Source organism: Corvus kubaryi, unplaced genomic scaffold (assembly GCF_017639235.1).
Source record: "Corvus kubaryi isolate FWS band 111438036 unplaced genomic scaffold, C.kubaryi_AGA036_p1.0 37308, whole genome shotgun sequence".
In the NCBI taxonomy this organism is placed as follows: domain Eukaryota; kingdom Metazoa; phylum Chordata; class Aves; order Passeriformes; family Corvidae; genus Corvus; species Corvus kubaryi.
In genome coordinates, this window is record NW_024581096.1 from 21,411,050 (window position 1) to 21,430,300 (window position 19,251).

The 19,251-nt window shown below is 43.8% G+C and overlaps 1 protein-coding gene across 10 annotated transcripts in view; it reads right to left on the bottom strand.

Annotated features, from left to right (window-relative positions):
- Nucleotides 1-3,103: 3,103 nt before the first annotated feature.
- PIAS2 (protein inhibitor of activated STAT 2) overlaps nucleotides 3,104-19,251 on the bottom strand; it is a 30,542-nt gene continuing 14,394 nt past the window's right edge. For 2 of the 10 annotated variants that reach the window (XM_042028799.1, XM_042028804.1), the window contains exons 4-14: nucleotides 18,624-18,674; nucleotides 18,439-18,529; nucleotides 14,991-15,125; nucleotides 12,942-13,047; nucleotides 12,301-12,374; nucleotides 11,295-11,455; nucleotides 10,559-10,692; nucleotides 9,964-10,135; nucleotides 7,643-7,782; nucleotides 5,770-5,807; nucleotides 3,104-5,081 (exon numbers count right to left, since the gene is read on the bottom strand). In XM_042028799.1, the coding sequence (XP_041884733.1) occupies nucleotides 4,893-5,081; nucleotides 5,770-5,807; nucleotides 7,643-7,782; nucleotides 9,964-10,135; nucleotides 10,559-10,692; nucleotides 11,295-11,455; nucleotides 12,301-12,374; nucleotides 12,942-13,047; nucleotides 14,991-15,125; nucleotides 18,439-18,529; nucleotides 18,624-18,674 (1,291 nt within the window). In that variant the 3' untranslated portion in view covers nucleotides 3,104-4,892. The other 8 variants (XR_006016189.1, XR_006016188.1, XR_006016187.1 and 5 more) reach the window with 8 other exon arrangements.

The following is a 19,251-nucleotide window of genomic DNA, read 5'->3' on the forward strand; positions in this document are numbered from 1 at the left end:
TGCAGTCAGTTCTTAATCCAGCAAAGAGGGCATCTGTCCAGGCCCTGGGCTGCAGCTTTCCCAGAAGAATGCTGTAGGAGATGGTGATGAAGGCTTTGCTGAAGTCCAGATAGACACATCCTCAGCCTTTCCCGCATCCACCAGGCAGGTCACCTGGTCATAGAAAGAGATCAGGTTGGTCAAGCACGACCTACTCCTCCTACATCCACACTGGCTGGGTCTGATCCCCTGGCCATTCTGTAGATGCCATGTGATGGCACTCAGGATGATCTGTTCCATGACCTTGCCAGGCACTGAGGTTAGGCTGACAGGCCTGGAGTGTTCCGGATCCTCCTTCCAGCCCTTCTTGTGAATGGGCATCACTGTGGCACCTCCAGTCATCTGGGACCTCCCCTGTGAGCCAGGACTGATGGTAAACGATGGGGAATGGCTGGATGAGCTCCTTGCCCAGCTCCCTCATCCCTCTGGGATGGATCCCATCTGGTCCCATAGATTGATGAGCATCTAAGTGGCTCAGCAGGTCACCAAGTGCTTCTTCCTGGATAACAGTGGTGCTGTTCTGCTCCCTGACTCCATCTACCAGTCCAGGAGGCCAACTGTCCCAAGGACAACCTGTCTTTCTGTTGAAAACTGAGGCAAAGAAGGTGTTAAGTACCTCACCCTTTTCCTCATCTTCAGTTACTATATTCCCTGCCCCCACAACCAATAAAGAATGGAGGTTGTCCTTGCCCCTCCTTTTGCCATTAACATATTTATAAAAACATTTTTTATTAGCTTTCACAGAAGTGGACAGATTAAGTTTTAATTGGGCTTTCTCATCTCCAGTTCTCTTTCTGTATGACCTAGCAACATCCTTGAGCACTTTCTGAGTTGCCTGCCCCTCTTTCCAAAGGTGATACACCCTCTTTTTTTTCCCCCCCGAGTTCCTTGCCTCCTACAACTTAAAGTCTCCTACAAGAGACTACCTAGACCTAGAAATTCCAGGCAAACCTTCCAGCACCCACCACCTAGATTTAAAGCAGATACAGAAAATACCTGCTAACATTGGAATCACAGACTCTCTGAATCATTTAGACTGGAAAAGATCTCCAAGATCATCAAGTCCAGCTTGTGACCAATTCCCACCTTGTCGACAAGCCCAGAGCACTAAGTGGCACATCCAGTCATTCCCTGGACACCTCCATGGACAGGAACTCCCAACACCTCCCTGGGCAGCCCCTTCCAGTGCCCGACAGCCTTTCTGTGAAGAAATTTTCCCTATTTTCCAATCTAAACTTCCTCTGGCACAACTTGAGGCCATTTGCTCTTGCTTAGTAGTTTAGGAATGGTATTCACTACTAATCATTCTCTCCCCCTCACACCATCCCCACCACTGTGGTGGCTGGAGAGAACTGGAGGCACAAAAGGTAAAGATCAGGGGCTGAGATAAGAACAATTTACTGGAAACAGCAATGAGATAAGAAAATGAACAGTAACAGCAACAGTACTGATAAAGGTGTACAAAAGGGAGAGATTCACGTGAAAAGTGGTCACCACGGAGCACAGCGAACTGCAACCACTCCACCCCGACTGAGAGACTCACCTTCCTCCCTGGCAGTGTGAGGTGGTACAGAATAGCCTCCAGGTCCTGGCCATGCCCCTGCCAGCCACTGCAAAAAACCCTGTCCTGGCTGGAACCAAGAGATTCCCTGGGAGCAGAGCCCGACCCCCCCGGCTGCCCCCTCCTGTCAGGGACTTGTGCAGAGCCACAAGGTCCCCCCTGAGCCTCCTTTGCTCCAGCCTGAGTCCCTTTCCCAGCTCCCTCAGCCGCTCCTGGGGCTCCAGCCCCTTCCCAGCTCCATTCCCTTCCCTGGACACGCTCCAGCCCCTCCATGTCTCTCTTGTCCTGAGGGGCCCAGAGCTGTCCCCAGCACTGGAGGTGCCTCAGCAGTGCCAGCACAGGGGACGGGCCCTGCCCTGGGGCTGTGTCACACTATTTTCTGATTTAGGAAATGCCTCAGTTCCTGCTGTTGGACAGGTGCAGAATCTCCTGGGGCTGGTGTGGTGGTGTTAGGCAGCAAAGTCCTGCCTCCATAGCTCTGTGACAGCGGAGTACACAGAGTATGAAAACCAGAAGCCACCTCAGGCTAAGAGCCTTGGGGAGGGAGGGTAGAAGCTGTCACTAGAATTTTAGCAGCTAGTTCACTTCCAGAAACAGCAGAAAAAAATCACAGCAAATGAATGGGTGAGGAAAAGAGGCCAGTTGGTGCAGCAAGGCTTTCACTACATGCTACTACCTGTGCAGTAGGGAGGACTTTGTGTGTCAACCTCATCCGCTTTAGTTCCCTTCTGCAGCTGGCTCAAAGGTGTGCTTGATACAGCTCACCAAAGCAGCAACCATAAACTCCCACAGTGCAAACAAAGACGCAAGAAGTCATCTAACCTTTTCTCCAAGATTTTTCTCATGTTAGAAGTTCTTGGATAGACATTCTGATGCGTTTTAGGATGTGTTGAAAGAAAAATAAACTAAAGCCACACCAAGCTACACTGGCCAGTTTTGCTTAGCAGGGCAGCAGTAGTGCAGGCCCCACCTCAGCTGCAGCCTCTGTCCCCCTCCCCACCCATCCCAACAAATTCCTTGTTCTCTTGTGGAAGCAAGAGGACGGAAGGGGTACTGCACTGCTCAGACCCCTTGGTACGCCCTCACCCTCAGCAGAGTTAAAGGATTTAGGAGTTACACAAGCCTTATAATTACTGGCACTGCAGGAAAAGCACTCTTCTCAACACCTGCTTCACACTGGGGCCCATGACAATCCAGGCTCACATGTCTGCAGCTCACACTGCTGCTGTCAGGGGTCTGGAAGGTTTGAAGCTAAATGCACACAACAGCTGAAGAACACAATCCTACCTCGGCCCCAATTACTGCCTGCTACACAGGGCACAGTAATTTACAAAATTGCAGCCATACTTTATTATACCCTGAGTGGTTTAGAGCACATCCTAAGATGGACACTTGTCCTTGCTTCACTTTTCTAATGTACCTGGGAGATGTTCTCATCCCCTCAGCCCATTCAGCCACACTTGAGTTTGACATTAAGAGCACAAACAGCATCTGCACCAGAGACCAGTTTTAAATCTTTTATTCAGAATTACTTTGGAACCTCTTTCCACACTCTACTTATAGGTCAAGTCGACGTGCAATGGTGATGCAGAAAGTACTGATCTGCTGCAGGCCATCAGGAAAAACTTCATGAAAAGCATGGTTTTATTGGAAATAAATCATGCTAGAAACTGATCCTTAACAGATACAAAATATTAAACAGATAAGAAAAAAGAAAAGAAAGATTGGATGCACTATTAAGACCAACATGTGAACTCAAGACTGCTGTGAAAAATCATACAAAAAAGGCAATAACAAACAGTAATGCAGCATTAAAGGTGGGGGTACAGGGCAGACAAGAGTTACAAAACATCCTGTTTCAATATTTCTCATCCACGTACTTGGTTCAAATACTGTAACAGTACTGGAAGGCAAAAAGCACCAGACATCCAACTAAAGAGATAAGAAAAAAGGAACATAAAATTAGCAAAAAAAGTAAGATCTGGTCATTAGCGAAGGAATAATCTCAAATACAGTTACTTAACAGAAACACAACACTTGGAAAAGCTGTTATTTCAGCATACATAGACAATACCATTATTCCAGCTCTATGGAAATGACTTGGTTTTCCTAGTCTGTAACCTCTTCCACATACAGTACTGCTGAGGTTATCCCCAGAGGTGTGTGTGGGCAGACACTGCATACACACCAACAAAGCAGCACGGTCATCACAGGAGTAAAACAGGGGGAAGTTGTTCCCTTTGAAGTAGAAAAGCAACAATCAGGAGGCCAGGAAATATGGGGCAAAGCATCATTAAGCCCTAAACACACAATTCAAAATTAGGTGGGGACACTGCACAGCTATGGCTTCTATCTCCTAAAAAGCCAAGCCTCCCTCACAGTCCACATGGAATACAGAAGCTACTGAAGAGACAGAAACCATAATCAAGAAATCCTAGAAAATACTCCTACACTGGAGAAAGCAATTCCTATTTTGTCTCCTTAGAGCTGCCACAGAAAGCAGCTGCACACTCAACTGTATACTGGGAGTTTTTGGTGGTGGCGAGGTGTCCCAATTATAACATGGGGGCACAGAGACTGTGTGATGCAGGGTTTGCATAGATAGTCTGTCCCCTTCCTAGCTCAAAGAACATAAAGAGGAAGAGGTCACAGCTTAGGCTCTAGTTGCATTTGTGAAAAACATGGAACTAGAAAAAAATAACCCCCCCAAACAACTCCATTTATAGAGGCTTCCTGTACGTCCCCAGGTGAGGGGGAGGTGGGGAACAAGACATATAACACATGTCATGGCTATTTCAAAGCTTCATTCTCTTAATGAAGTTTATTACAGGCCCCAGTGAAAATCTTAAAAATTCACTAATTCTTACACTTCTGCACCTTTGTCCTAATTGCTGTCCTAGAGTGATTAAGTGCTTTCCTTTATTAAAAAAAAACTCAGTTTGTTTTTACATTATTGCTGTGTTTTACAACAAAATTAAAAATCACTTATGGAATCCACGCAGCAACAGAAAGTCAATATCCCCAGAACAAACCAAAAGCATGAACACGTGTTCTCAAAAGGGCCTTTTCTATACCAGCTATTCAATGAGGGGGGAGGGTGGGGGAGAAAAAACAACCAAAAATCATCCTATCGCTTCTCCTCCTAGCATCAACAAATTCACCCCACTTTCCCAGGAGGCAAATCCTTTCAATAAATATCAGCGTGAGCTCCGAGGTGCTGGAATTCCAGGGGGTAAGGAGGAGCAGCAGCAGCTGTGTGCAATGCCTGCGGGGTCCCGTGCTGCCCCGAGGGTCAGTCCAGGGAGATGATGTCGGGCGCGCTGCCGCCGCCGCTGCTGGTGATGACGCCGGCCTTGGCCTGGCCCGAGGGGCTAACGTGCGTGCTGCTCTCGTGGTGGCTGGTGGAGGTGATGATGCTGCCAGGCGTGCTGCTTGTTAAGGTTGAGGTGAGACTATCCAAAAACATAGGAGGACAGTACTGCTTGAAACAAACAATGAAGAGTGAAGAGACTCACTGCAAGAGGGAAATGTATGCTCTGAAGATACATCTTCCCCACACAACAAGCCCCAGACATGCTCCCAGTGGGACCTCGGTAAGGCACACAGAGCAAGAACCAGAGTTCTGCAAGTCACTGACAGACCAAGAGGGGACAGCAGCCACAAGCCCTCCTCCCTCAATCCCCCCCTTTTTGTTCTCCAGAATGGTTTGGGTTGGAAGGGACCTTTAAAGCTCAGCTCATCTCATCCTATCCCCTTGCCATGGGCAGGGACATCTTCCACTATCCCAGATTGCTCCAGGCCCCATCCAACCTGGACACTTCCAGGGATGGGGCAGCGACAGCTTCACTGGGCTTCACTGGGTGTGCCAGGGCCTCACCACCCTGGGGGTAATGCAAGTTAGGGCTGAGCATGTGTTTGCTTTAGAAGGCAAATTATCAGTAAAGAAAGTTTCCAGGCCTGGATTCATCACAGAAAGGCTAAACTGTATCCTCCTTAATGCAGCTTCATTACCAGTTCTTGCTAGGAAAACAGGTTTTCCAAGTCTGTGGTTAGGTCTAAGCAAGAGAACTGCAAACACAGTTTGGATGACGGCATCCTGATAATTACTGGAGCACAACACCACAAAAATCAGCCTCGAAAATTAACCCCACAAAAGATCAGAAACATACCTGTGAATCAACTGGGATTAGCGAAAGAAAATCCAGACCTAGGAAGAAGAGAAGGGTAATAAATTAACATGTCTCTCTTTTATGCATGCACGACAAATTTAAGGATTTGTTTTGGTGGTTGTAGAACAGATTTTGCAATTCATACAGAGTTTCTAAATGGAATATACCACTGTGACACCACTCTCAACGACTACTTCAGGCAGCAGCAAAACGAGTTATCTAGTACAAGTGGCTCTTTTTAAGAATGAGGATGACATAATGATGTATTATTCACTGGATATTGCAGGGTGGTTCAATGTGGTTGCTTAGATGGAGGTTGCCATTTGGAGCTGTTGGTTCATAATGCAAGTTTCACTGCATATTGTACCTGACTTGGCCAAACTGGGACATGAAGAGTGTCATCACATTAAAGATGCTGGAATGAAGTAAAGTCACAACATGCACAAGTCCAAAAACAAGCAGCAGGTCTCTTCCTCCACCCACGGGCAGCCAATAAGGAAACATTTCTAATATCATCCCCGTTTTGTGTCTAGACAAATAAAAGGAACGAAGAAGAGGAAACTACAAGTAGTTCAATGTATATCCTCTAAGAGCAGTGACAACTAGTGTCCATCTTAAACACCATTAGCATGTAAGCACTTAGGGCAAGATGTTTAGAATTATGAAACCAATGAAATTACCACATTTTTTGGTTGTTTTTTTTTTTTTTTCTAAATATTGGCCTTGTGTTTGCTATGTCAACAGAAAGAAATGGTATACTCCCTCCCTCTCCCCTCACCTCCAAATCTCTTCTGGCCTGTGACATCTCTCCTCCTCTTCTCCATTAGAGAAAAATTTTGAAGGAGATTTTAAAGTTCAGCTGCATTTACAGAACTTCTTTTGTCTGTGCAAGTTCTAGAACTTCAGTTGATAAGAGCTGGACAACAGTTCTAGACTTCTATTCTCTCACCACATTCTCCTATCCAATTTGGGAAGACAACTGATTTCTTAACAAGGGAGAAGTGGAGGGAGGGAGCAGTAAGGGAGCCAAAATGGAGAGAAAAACAAGGGGAATGATATCCATCTCATTGCCAAACTGGTGCTGAAAGAAGAGGAAAAAACCCAGAGATGTTGCAGGGGAGGAATGGAGACAGGCAATGGAGCAGGGAAAGGGGAAGTACAGGAGGCCAAAGTGACACCTGTCACCACAAGTCACCACTTCCTGGGCTCTGGGTTTGTTACAGCCGGCCAAGAGAACCCCCAGAGTCCCTATATACAGTGTTCTTTTCAAGGAGCCAGGATAGAAAACAATCAGTATCCCCACCTTTTGTCTGATATTTAGCAGCAGTGTTGAAGAATACATCATAGGCATTTAGGGTATGTCTAGGTAAAGAAAGTCAATAGAGGTCAGCTCACAGATTGTAGCTCACCTTAACCTTTTTCATACAGTCTAGACAGAGCACCACTACAATCAGCTAGCAGAGTAACTACACTGAGGGCTGGGATGAGTCAGCACCCTCACACCTCTAGTAACTAAAACAAGCAACTACTCTCACTTGCATCTACAACACAACCACCAGATGTTTACACAAAGTCTGGCTGAGCATGGCAAGAGCAGTTTCCGGCTGCCATGCCCAAGTGCCAATTTGTACCCCAAAAGCAGTGTTTGTCACATCACTGTTGCAAAATGCAACCTGAAAATGGGCAGAAAGTCTGTACTAGGCTTGTCTAGACATCACATCAGTGCAATACTGCATATAGACTTGTTCCATTAAAAAAAAAAAAAAACAAAAAACAAAAGCAACCAAAGAGTTAATAAATTCTTCCAATTTTTACCCACCCCATAAATTAATACTGCTGTCAGAACACCCATGAAAAACACTCAGCACCTTACCTGGCAAGTCTGATGAAATACTGGATATTGGTGGATGATGGAATGGTACTGGGTAGTCTGTTAATGAAGGAGGAATAGCAGCAGCATCGACCGTCGTCACACTGGGCACTCTGGCAGTAGATGGCTGATACATGAGAACCCTGTTTCAAACAGCATGGGAAATTACAAACAACCTGGCCGTTAGTTGCAGAAGGGAAACCATGCACTGCTGTGCACTCTCATTCACAAGTCACCGTGTGACAACACAACTATAGCGTGGCTACTCACTACCAGTACTCCACTCTAATTTCCTTTTTCATAACAGTCTTCATAATAACATGACCGTATCTTGGCTCTCAACAGCAGCTGTGACATAAGAGCAAGTTGGCATTAAAACAAAGTACAGTGCTGGAGTCATTGGCAACAGTCAAAGACAGAAATGGGTGTCTGTGAGCAACCACAGAGGGATGTGCACGTGACCAGAGCCAGGAGGAGAGTGCTCCATTCAATTTCTCCACAGAACTGCTGCTCGGTGCCCACCTGTTACACCAAGGGCATGACTGACTGTTATCCTGCCCCACAGGATGACACAGATAACACATGTGGGAATTAAATATCAGCCTGTCTTTACTCACAGCCTCCAGTTCAGCTCTCTAGGAGCATGCCACACCCTCCTGGCAGCGTAGTTACAAACACCACCACAGGTGCTCAGGCACCAGCCACGTACATAAAACAGTTCATGAACTCCGTATCAGGTGGAAACAAGCAGAATTCTGCTCCCAGATGCTTCGCATCACTTCCTCCAGCCATCAGTGCTATACACTCATCTTCCTTCCCAGACTCCTACCTGTTAAGCTACTTTTGACATCAGAAGCTTGACTTTCAGACCCTCCCTTCTCAGGCACCTCTCATACTTCAGCCTACACTGTTGCTGCCTCTAAGAAGACACCCCAGTTTTCCCAAAACTAGCATTCAGACAACACTGTTTAAAGCAGGTAAGATATACCCCAAAAGCCTGGCTTTGATTTGGATTTGAAGAACGAAAATATGCCATATCCATACCCAAAAAGCAAGGAAAATACATGGGTCACAGAGAGACAAGAAAAGTCAGTCCTCCTACAATTACAGTTGCAGGTAGCCATCTCAAACACAGGAGCACAGAAGAAGTCTTGGCGCCTTCTGAAACTTCATTAAGAGATGTATTTGTAGCTACATTTTCTTGTAAAAGTAAGGAAGAGTCTCTTGCAGAAGGACTCCTCCACAATCCTCACAAAAAAGCAACAGCATTTCAGTCTCACTGCTGAAAAAGGTTGAAGATGACCAACTATTTGCTCTCCAAGGACCACACACACATTCCTGTGGACTAGAGACTCAGCACACCTGCTCATTACTTTTGAAACAGAAGGGGAACCTTCAAAACAGAAGGGGATTTGGTTTATTATTATTATTTTAGTACAAGACATAAGCCACTACACAGAGAGACACAGACACACACCTCATGCAGGCAGCAACACTAACTGATGAGCCATTGTTAAAAGCTGAGCTTGGAGCAGTGAGTGCTGGTGAGCCTGACCAGTGGCCCCCACTCCCTGCAGGTCTGGGCTGCCCCAGGGGCCAAGAGCAGGAACATTATAGAAGCTACAAGCAGCACCTGAGTCGAGGTGCACAGATCAGAACAGACAGAAGGTAGCACAGCAGGAGAGAAGCTGGGCAAGCCTGGTGCTAAAGTCAGGCCAGACTACAAAGATGGAGCAGTTGCCAGAGGACTTGGGAAGTCGTCAGTTATGCTAATCAAGGTGCAGGACTGACTGATGACCACAGCCAACAACAGCATCCAAGACGTTCCAGAATTTAACAGAGAGATGAAGGAAAAGCTTATCTTGACTCAAAACAGCAAAGTGGCTCCCTTCCAAGGCTGACAGGATGGATGAAACACAAAACACAGCCTCGTCCCCTGGGCACTGGAGCAAATTAGATAGAGAGTACAGCAGACAGCAAGAGAAAAGCCTTTAAGATGACACTAACTCAGCAAGAATGCATAAAGTTCCTCCACTTGGCATAATCTACTTTCTCAGAACACTGCCCATTAGCTTAGTCAGCTTCCTTTTCTATGCAGAAATGTCCCTGCAAACACAGCAACAGTCAGCGCAAGTCTTTTGTGAGGTGTAAAACTATTTAATAGTGTTTTGCCTGTACAAAGTTACTGTATCAATACAACCTTCTACAGGAGAGGCCTAGACATTCTCCTCTGCAAGTGTAGAGCTGGATTCCAAGTCCATTTCTCTACAGATCAGTTTAGCTGAGACATTACAGAATAACAACTAACTTTAAAATTGACAAACCCTTTGGTTGGGCTTCCGTGTATTTCAGACATAAATATGCACTTCCGTTTGGCTGGAGGATCTTCCTCTTCATCAGAAGAGCTTTCTATTGTCAAGTCGATAACATCAACTTTCTTCTTGTTTACCTCACTGGCCACTGTCACGGAACATGGTTTGCTAACAACACTGGAACCTGAAGAAGAAAATAAAAATCATTGTTCTCCAAAAGCTGGTGATGTCAGCAGTTTCTATTTGCAAGAGAACCAGGAACTCAGATCCTGTGTAATAGATCACCTTTGTGGCCATTACAAAGAATGTTATGCCCCAGTACCTGCTTTATGACTCTTCTGTATCAGACTATTAAAGAACAAACTTTTGTTTTCACTTATCATTTTAAGAATGTAAAACAAAAGGAACCTTTCATTTCCTTAACTGCTATTATAAAGAGCAAAGACAAAGATGAAAAATGCACTCTTAGAGACACAACTCTTTCTTTTCTAGTTTAAATTAGAAGAAGGTTAGAAGTAGTAAGCCCTACACAAAACAAACACCAACAGCCACACGCATTATCCAAGCACCTTGTGCTGGTTTGCAACCAGTACCCAGATGTACATACTTTCTATTTTTGTGCATTGTGGACTTGACACTTTCACAGCTTCCTTCTTTGGCCTCATGGGGCACCAGGAGCCATCTTCCTGGAATTTGATCTCATCCACATCTGAACATTCATTAAGGATTTCCATAAAGAGGCTGAAAAAATAAAGTTTCACTTTTGATTCTAAGTGACATTTTTATTCTAAGTGAAAAAGAGACACAGAGAAAAATCTAATTATGATCACCTTCTACCCACTGTGTCTACTCTCTCCCTAGTTCCTCTTACCCAAAAACCTGTAATTACAGCCATTGCAGATATCAGAAAATATTATCCCAACCTATCCATAGTTCACTCCAACACTATTGCAATGCACAGATTTACATACTGAAGCAGAAATCATCATCCCTTGAACCAAGTTAGACCACTGTTATCAGTTAGAAGTTACATTTTGAAGTTAACACCTTTCAGGGATGGAGACATGTTTAAAGGAAGATCTACCCCCAGGTGTCACATTTACATTTCTCCAGAGGAAATATCCTGAGACTCAAGAGTTTGATGGTGCAGTTAGGAGAAAAACTTATATAGTTCATTACATGGGAAGAGAAACTGTTTAACAGAGTTTAATGGTTCCTCCAGTCTGAAGTATTTTGACAAAAAGAAAGTATGAAGTGGCTAAAACTCAAGTCACATAAGTAGCTACTGAGCACATAATGAAAAATTTTAAGTAACTGTGTAATCTACAAAGGCAGTCTCTTACCCATCTAGTATTAGGCTCTCGTAAGCTGCCTTTTTGTCACAGACAGGACAGATCCAGGTAGGCTTCTTTTCATTCATTTGAAGATAAAGAGCAGCATCAAAACATTGCAGGTGTGTGCAAGTCACAGCCCGGCATGGGATTGTCAGTCTCATTTTTCCCAGCTGCAGCAGATGCATTTCAAGGGTGTCAGAACAGAAGACAGACAAACAGGCCTGAATGGTTAAGAGTGAATCCAGAGGCATTTGGTGAAACAACTCTTCCTGCTCACTACAGAGGTGCCCAGGGCTAAGGGTGCCGCAAGCAAATCCACCCCATCACAGCACCCACAGTGCTCTTAAAAGAAAAATTAATCCCTGCCCCAAGGCTTCACCACGCTGAGAACAGTCAGGAACATTTTTAATGGACTTGAAACAATGTTATTTACAGGATTTCATTTTTATTAAACAACCTACTGAAGCACCCACTTCTACAATTTTCTTATAACCCAGTATTTCAGGTGTTTTCCTGAGCTCTGTGTACTTGTTACACTCAGAATGACCAATTTCTTCTTGGAGAAGAGAATCCCCAAGGCAGCATTACCTTATTGTAAGGTGATCAACTTTTTTTAGTTTGCTACTGTAGCTACAGTATAAGCAAAGCCACCAAGATGAGGAGATAAGAGGTTTTAATTGTCACTGTATCCTTTAATTACTCTGTCAGCCTGCCAGATTACCCTCAGCACCTCAATATAGGAGATTAATCCTTCTACAGGCCTCACTGTGCACAAGCAGCAACATGACTCAGTGCATCACAGCTGAGGCATTCACAGTCCTAAACCACAGCTGGGTGACTGCTGCTACAATCAGGTGCTTGTAGATGCACCCTTCTCCCACTATTTTATCTTGACTTGTTAATATAAAATACAAAGCCAGTGAGGTTTCTACAGCAAAGCCTTTGAAAAGCAGCCCAATTCTGCACTACAGATGAAAATATGAATCTGTATTTGGAAGTTTCCAGCCATACTTACAGGACACATCAGAGAGACCCGCAGACTGGTTGTGGCAATCTCACTATCAGGATCTGCAGTTAGTTTTTCTTTAACTATTAAAATAAATAAAGAAGTTATACACAGAGATCATTATTTCAAATGCTAACCGTGATTCAGCAGTACATGCACTTTTCTTCCAGCTATCTAAAAAAATTAAGCATCTAGGAAACTAGTTCATAAACAACAAAAGTTTCACTGTTTATAAGCAACTGGCAAACTGCATCACAACATTATCTGATGTTGTTTGACTGCAGATGCAGTAACAGCCATACAGAGCAAACTCAACCCAACATGTGAAGAGATAAATAAAACAATCAGGACTGAGTGAGGTGCAAGTGACAAGAACTCAGGACATCTAGCTGCACCTCACAGCCCAGCACAGTAAGAGGTGCTCATGGCATTCCCATAAGCACATTTCAGATGAGACCTCTGGGTATGCTCCCTAAAAACTCTCACTGAAAAAGAGTGTGATGCCTCACCAGCAGCCAAAGGAACCTGTGAAACCCTGGGCATGGACTTTCTTTACAAAATACAGCAAGTCTCTTCTGTATTACCAATTCTAGTTTTAAAGAGCCACTGACCACCCTCCAAAAGTACAGACAGGCAAGTTTATTACTTACTTAGTGCTCTGGAATGATCAGGGTTTCTGATACCTTTCATTTTCAACCTCTGCAAAAGCATAGCTGAGGTGAGCTGGCGAACCAGATACACAGACATGGAGTAATTCTACAAAAAGAAGGATTAAAGATTAAATGCTGATTTCATACACTACTCCCCCTATGACAATAGCTCACTATTTACTCTAGTTGTAGCATACAGTAAAAACAAATGTTTCTTTTTGCTTAATCATTATTAAGAGCATTGACAGACAATTTGAATTCTGGGGAGGTCCAACATTCTGCCAGAATTCTCTGGCCAATCAGGTCTAATTATCCTGCTCCAGTTATAACTGAACTAAAAAGTAATTCCACAACTAAGAGACAATCTGGGCTCTTCTCCTGGAAAGATAATTTATATGTGACACATTTCATACATGTAGTCTTTTAAGAACTTCTCACATTGTGTCTCCTTAATCTTCCCCTTTTTTCCAGTGTCAGTGGGGAGCTCAAAGGATCACATGACAAAAGATAAACAGTCTTTATGGTATAAACAACACCTTCAGAAGGTACAGAGCTGCCCCAGTTTCTTTGTACCCTTTCTTTAGCTTGTTCTGTACTTCTAAGCCCAGCCTTGTTACACCATGTCCATTCCACTGAGCCTGGCCCCGTTTCCCAGCATTTTCTACTCCTCCCTAACTCACACCACTTGTCAGCTTCTTTTGTTCAGTGTTCACTCCCTCTTCTAGGTCACTAATGAAAAGTCTGCAAGCCCCAGTGCTGCAGGATAATAATAATGGTTTCATCCATTTAACAAGAACAACCTGTGACCTCTTATTTCCACTCTCTGCCAGCCACCTTCCTATAGCTCCTACGCCGCCTGGATACTGCACAGGAACTTCAAACAACTCCTACAAGCCCTGCTCCTCCTTTACCACCTATAGGAAAATCAGCTCTTACCTAGAGAAGCAGATAAAGTGTTCTAATTGCACATGAAACCACTAAGAAACCCAGATTTTTGGGTTTTCCTTAACAAATGGCCACCTGTTGCCTACAGAGAAGATTCTATAGGCTCAAGTCTGCCCAGCTCTGAGGGGTTTACGACCCCTTGGCTCAGCAGCCCTCCTGTATCAGCCCAGTCCATGCCAACAAGCCCTTACATGACACCCTGCGCTGTTCCCCAGGGTCTCACTTTGAGGATGAAAAGCAGCAAATTCTGGCACCAGCATTAAACCACAGAACTTGGTTCACCTCTCAAGGCAAGGGGAGGATGTCCAAGCATTCCGAGTCATCTGCTTCCATCAGAGTATATTTTGGCAATACAGGGAGGAAAGCTAGCAGGCATCAGCACAAGAGGCCAAGACCACCCACAGGACTGCAGCCATTTTAAGATTCTGTGCTTTGACTGGGAAGCAATGGCTCAGATCTTTCTCTCCATCCCTGTTCTAGAAAATTGTCTTTTGATGTCAGCATTGCCCTTCACTAATTTTTTCAACATTAGCTTTCAATCCAATTTCTTTTTAAAATTTTAATATAAAAGCTTATACTGAAGTCTCTTTGAAAGATGTGGTATCTTTAGTCCAGAGCATTTGATTTTGAAGAAAAACTCAAAGAGAAAACTACTCTGATAACTGAATCCAGATTTTACACACCCGCTCACAGATAAAGCAATCAATAGTTCTTGACTTGCCAACAGCTGGAAAGGTGCTGCAACAGTTATTTAAACCTATGATGAAGTCAGAAATTCCTTGCACTCTCCTCTTCTTTCCTTAATAAATCTACAGGGAGATTTACTATTCACACCACAAATAGTTTGTTATCTTTGACATGAAATTCAGGAAAACCTAAAAGCAGACCTTCTAATGTGAATCCTCCAAGAAAATCTTCCCATCTGTATGTGTATCTCACACACATGTTACTGGAAACTACCACAGTTACAGTTGTTTGCTGGCACTGATAGTAAGTTCAGCCACCTAACACAAAACACTTGCCAGCCACATCAGGCAGTAGGGGAGCAGGAATGCTCAAACAGATTTAGATGACTTCCCACATCCTACAGAACATGCAGGTTACCTTGCCAATTTCAGAAGCCCAGGAAATGGAAATCTGATTTGGCACTGCTGACGACAGCCTAACTAGAGATGTGATGTTCAAGGGGCGCCCAGGTCGCTTCTGTTCAATTCCATTTTTTGGTGGTGGAGCATATCCCTGTGGAAAAAAAGGACAATTGATGTGTTACCCAGTCTTCCCACTGTACTCTGAAACTGCTGACACAGATTTGTTAAACAAATCTATGAGAAGCAGGTAAACTTCAGAGGCTCTCTACTCTGGAGAGCAATGCCAGCATTTATTCTGAGAAATAATCAGACTTTCACAATGTAACACCGTAACTCAAACATAGTTATAAGGCATTTGTTGTTTTAACTGGGTTTTACAGAAGTACTGAAAAGGTGAAAGAGAACAGTTTGGGTCCAGCTAAGTTCACTGGAAGAGTAAAAGGTCACATGGATGTTTTGTCCCTTTCCTCCCCATGCCCTACTGGAACAGAGTGAAACATCACAAGGTCATAGCCTTAGTCACAGAGTAAGTAATGAAGACTTTACTCAGTGTTTCACACACTGAAAACACTCTACTGATTAAGAAACTATTACGTCTTGTTCCAAGAGCTCTGCATCTCCTCAGTGACTGCTTTGCCTCGTATCAATTACACCTGGCTCCATTAGCAACAGGTGTCACCTGTCCTCTGCCAAGGCCCCTGAAGAAGGACTGTACATGGAGTACCAGCTGTATTTAAGAGATCATAGAATCAGAGTGGTTTGGGTTGGAAGTGACCTTAAAGATCATCCAGTTCCAATGCCCTCACCATGCAGTAAAAGCCTGCAGATTATTGCTCTCGCCCTGCATCTGTCACGATGAAAACAAGCCAGTCTGCCACAGCTACCCTGAGAATCCCTGCTCTGAGCTCACAGTCAGCCCGCAGTCACTCGTCTCAAACTCATCCTGCACCTGAAGGACGCCAACAAGATGCAGCTCTGCATCTTGCACAGACCTTACTGATGCATTTCATTTAGTTCAAGACAGTGTTGTTTTATACTAAAAACTCACCCAGAAAGGATATGCTGGGAAAAAAAATACGTGGTTTTTTAACCAGAGAAACACATACATTCACAACCTAGTGCTTGGGAAAGCAGGTACTTTGAAAGATGCTAAGTCTGGAAATGAAAACAAAAATAATTTTAAAAAAATTAAATATAAGCAGCCTCTTCCACTCACTAGCCCAGTGTGCCATGAGTGCTTTACCCCAGAACACACAGGCAGCAGACATATGGGAACTGCTGACAACTTCATATTTAAAAGACAGAATGATTTCAAAAGAGACTGAATGCAAGTTCTCTTACATTTCCAATTTTTTTCTTTTAGAGACAGACTCTCCAGTGCACATGCCTCGTTTCAGTGAAGCTTTCAGTGTTTTCTTCCACAGAGCCTGTTCCTGAGAACAGATTCACTCTCGTACTCCTACAATTTGGAACCTTCCCTTCCTATCCTTCTAGGAGCACTCTGCTTGCCTCCCAACCAGCATTGCCAGGCAATGTTTAGTCAGGCTGCCAACTCTAGTGGCAAAGCACTGCCAACATTACTTGGGCCTTCAAGTCTTCCATGGCTCATCAAAGAACCGCACCACTCAAGGCAGGTATCATCTGCTACAGCAAGGAAATTCATCAAGAGAAAGCATAACTGCTCATTTATTTGGCTTTTCTCAGTGACACAGATGCAGGGATACAAGGAAACATGGTGTTACCATGAGCAAGACCTGGAGGAGTACTGGCACATGGGCAGCATTTCTCTGAAGCTTCTGGTAAGGACTGCAGGCAAGGAGATGACCAAGAATAATTTACAGACATCTGCACAGGCATGAACTGCCCTACCAGGCAAAGACAGAAGTTCACTTACGAACTGTGCAAGTGGGCAATACAAGCTGGCATCACTGGTTAATTACCTAACACTACTGCGACGGACAACAGTGGTCTTTGAGGCAATGAAGTTAATCTTACATTTGCTGCAACAGAAAGGAAGTGCCAGATGATGCAGAGAGACCAAATCAACAAAAAAAGTCTGCAGAAGCCTTCAAATGACTATTTGTCATTCAGCTCATAGTGAAAGAGGAGGGGAAGGGAAGTTGTCAAGACAATAGTGATTTATTCACTTTCTCACCTAAAGTTTGGCTGAACAGATTAATGAATCATCTTACCATGTGCAGGAAGAACCTAGAGGATTTGGGTCTAAAGCAAAGTAATAATCCAAGATTAATATTAGTTTCTGCTACAACTGTGACATGTTACACACAAAATGGAGAGAACAGCAGGGTGTAAACTATATTAACAAGATTGAGAATCGGCTGACACTGATGTCCACAAGATAACATCAGACCAAATTCTTTTTGGTTGGTTGCTGAAAGACAATCTGCAGAAGAGAAAACCCACAGTTACCCCATAGAATGTAACTGGCATTCACAGAAAATACTGACAATTAAACACAAGAAAGAAACCCTCTTATAACCTAAAGACTGAAGTAGGAGGAAGAGAACCTAAGGAGTCTCATTTAAGCTGAGTAGAGGCAAAAATAAAAAGCAGTCACAGTTGCATATGGGAGGAGGGAAGGTACAGAACAATACAATGTGACACACCAAGGTGGTTACAAACATTCTGAGAAAGAGGTTTCACACATTCTCTCTCCACAGAGCATCTTTCCAAACCCCACTACTGAAAAACCCCTCTGTACTACAACTTTTTCCATCCTTTACAGCCTCAAGAACTATTTCTGAATGGGTTGTGTAAGAGTTTCTCTGTTCTATTGAAATAAAAAAGAGAAACCCATTTGTGAGATATTTTGAGAATGAGAGAGCTTTTCCCTTTGTGTCTATTCCCAAGCCTTGAGATGACCCTGTGACTATGTACTAATTTTTGCAACATCAGACACCCCTGAAGTGTAACTGCCAACAGTGTTCTGTTCCAGTACCAGCACATGCTAGGAACCCTAAAACATGTCTGTTCTTCATCCACACAACATATTGTGCTCTAACCAGACAGATGTAGAGCAGTGTACAAGTTGGACACAAGAGGCTGGTGTTGGTCCCTCAGAACAAGAAGGAACTCAAGCCTATCACAAATAGGCTGCCCACACAGTGAGGGCTACCACCCTGAAATAAACTCAGCCTGAGGACCTGTGAGGAGGATTTCTCCATGCAGACACTGGGTTGTTTTTAACATATTTAGCTATATTAACAGCAAAAGACAAGGTTTGCTATAGAGGGCTTAATCACATTTAGTCCATGCAGTGGCTGTAATATGGTTAACAGCAGTAATGGTTATCTCACACAGCAAATGGACAAACTCCATACCTAACAGAGAAATCTGAGTGATAACAAACAACTTGACTGTTTCTGCAAGCTAACATTACAGAAAAACACATACACACTTCACAAGTCACTAAGAAGCCAAAAATATGTACATAACATACTTACCGGCAATGGGAACAGCTTCCCATTTACTTTAATGCACAAACTATTAGGATAATTATCCTCTTGAGGGCAGCTTGTCTCTGCTAGGCATAACCTGTATCCATAGAAAGAGAAATTATCATTTTCAAGTGTCCCCACAAACACCCATTAGCCAATTAAGTTTTCAGAGAACACTATACAAAATGTACCTTAGCTGAACTTGGACTGTGTAATCTCTCCTGCCTCCAGGCAAGAAGTCCCTGTGACAAAGAAAAAGAGAAGTACCGACTTAGCAGGACTCATATTGCAGCCATACACAGAAACAACTGACACACCTGCCCCAGCATCACTAAACTTTGCTCTTGTTTTTCTTTTATTGAGCTATGAACACCTTAAAAGTGACATTTCTGTTTTTAACTACTGCCAAGTTACATAGGACTTCAGGATCAGCATCCTCTATCAAAAGATCATAGCAACAATGAAGTAGGACGCTGCCAGGGATGAAAAAGCACCTATGAATTCTCATCGTTTACAACATCAACACTGGGAAAAAATAGCAAAGCAGGCTTCCATTCCTGCAGCCAGGAAAAACACAGGGAAGCTTCCCACCTCTCTAAACTGTGACAATTCTTTGGAACAGAGTAATTGTTAACCCTTTAATGGGGTAGGATTTACACAAAACGCACACAAATTCTGTGCACAGTTGGTCCTGAAGAAAACAGGACAGATATAAACTCAAGAGTAACTTGAGTGAAAATTAACACTCTGCATCTGCAGAGTAAGTGATGCATATAATGAACCAAAACCTCCCGAAATTTTGTAGTTTACCTACACTAT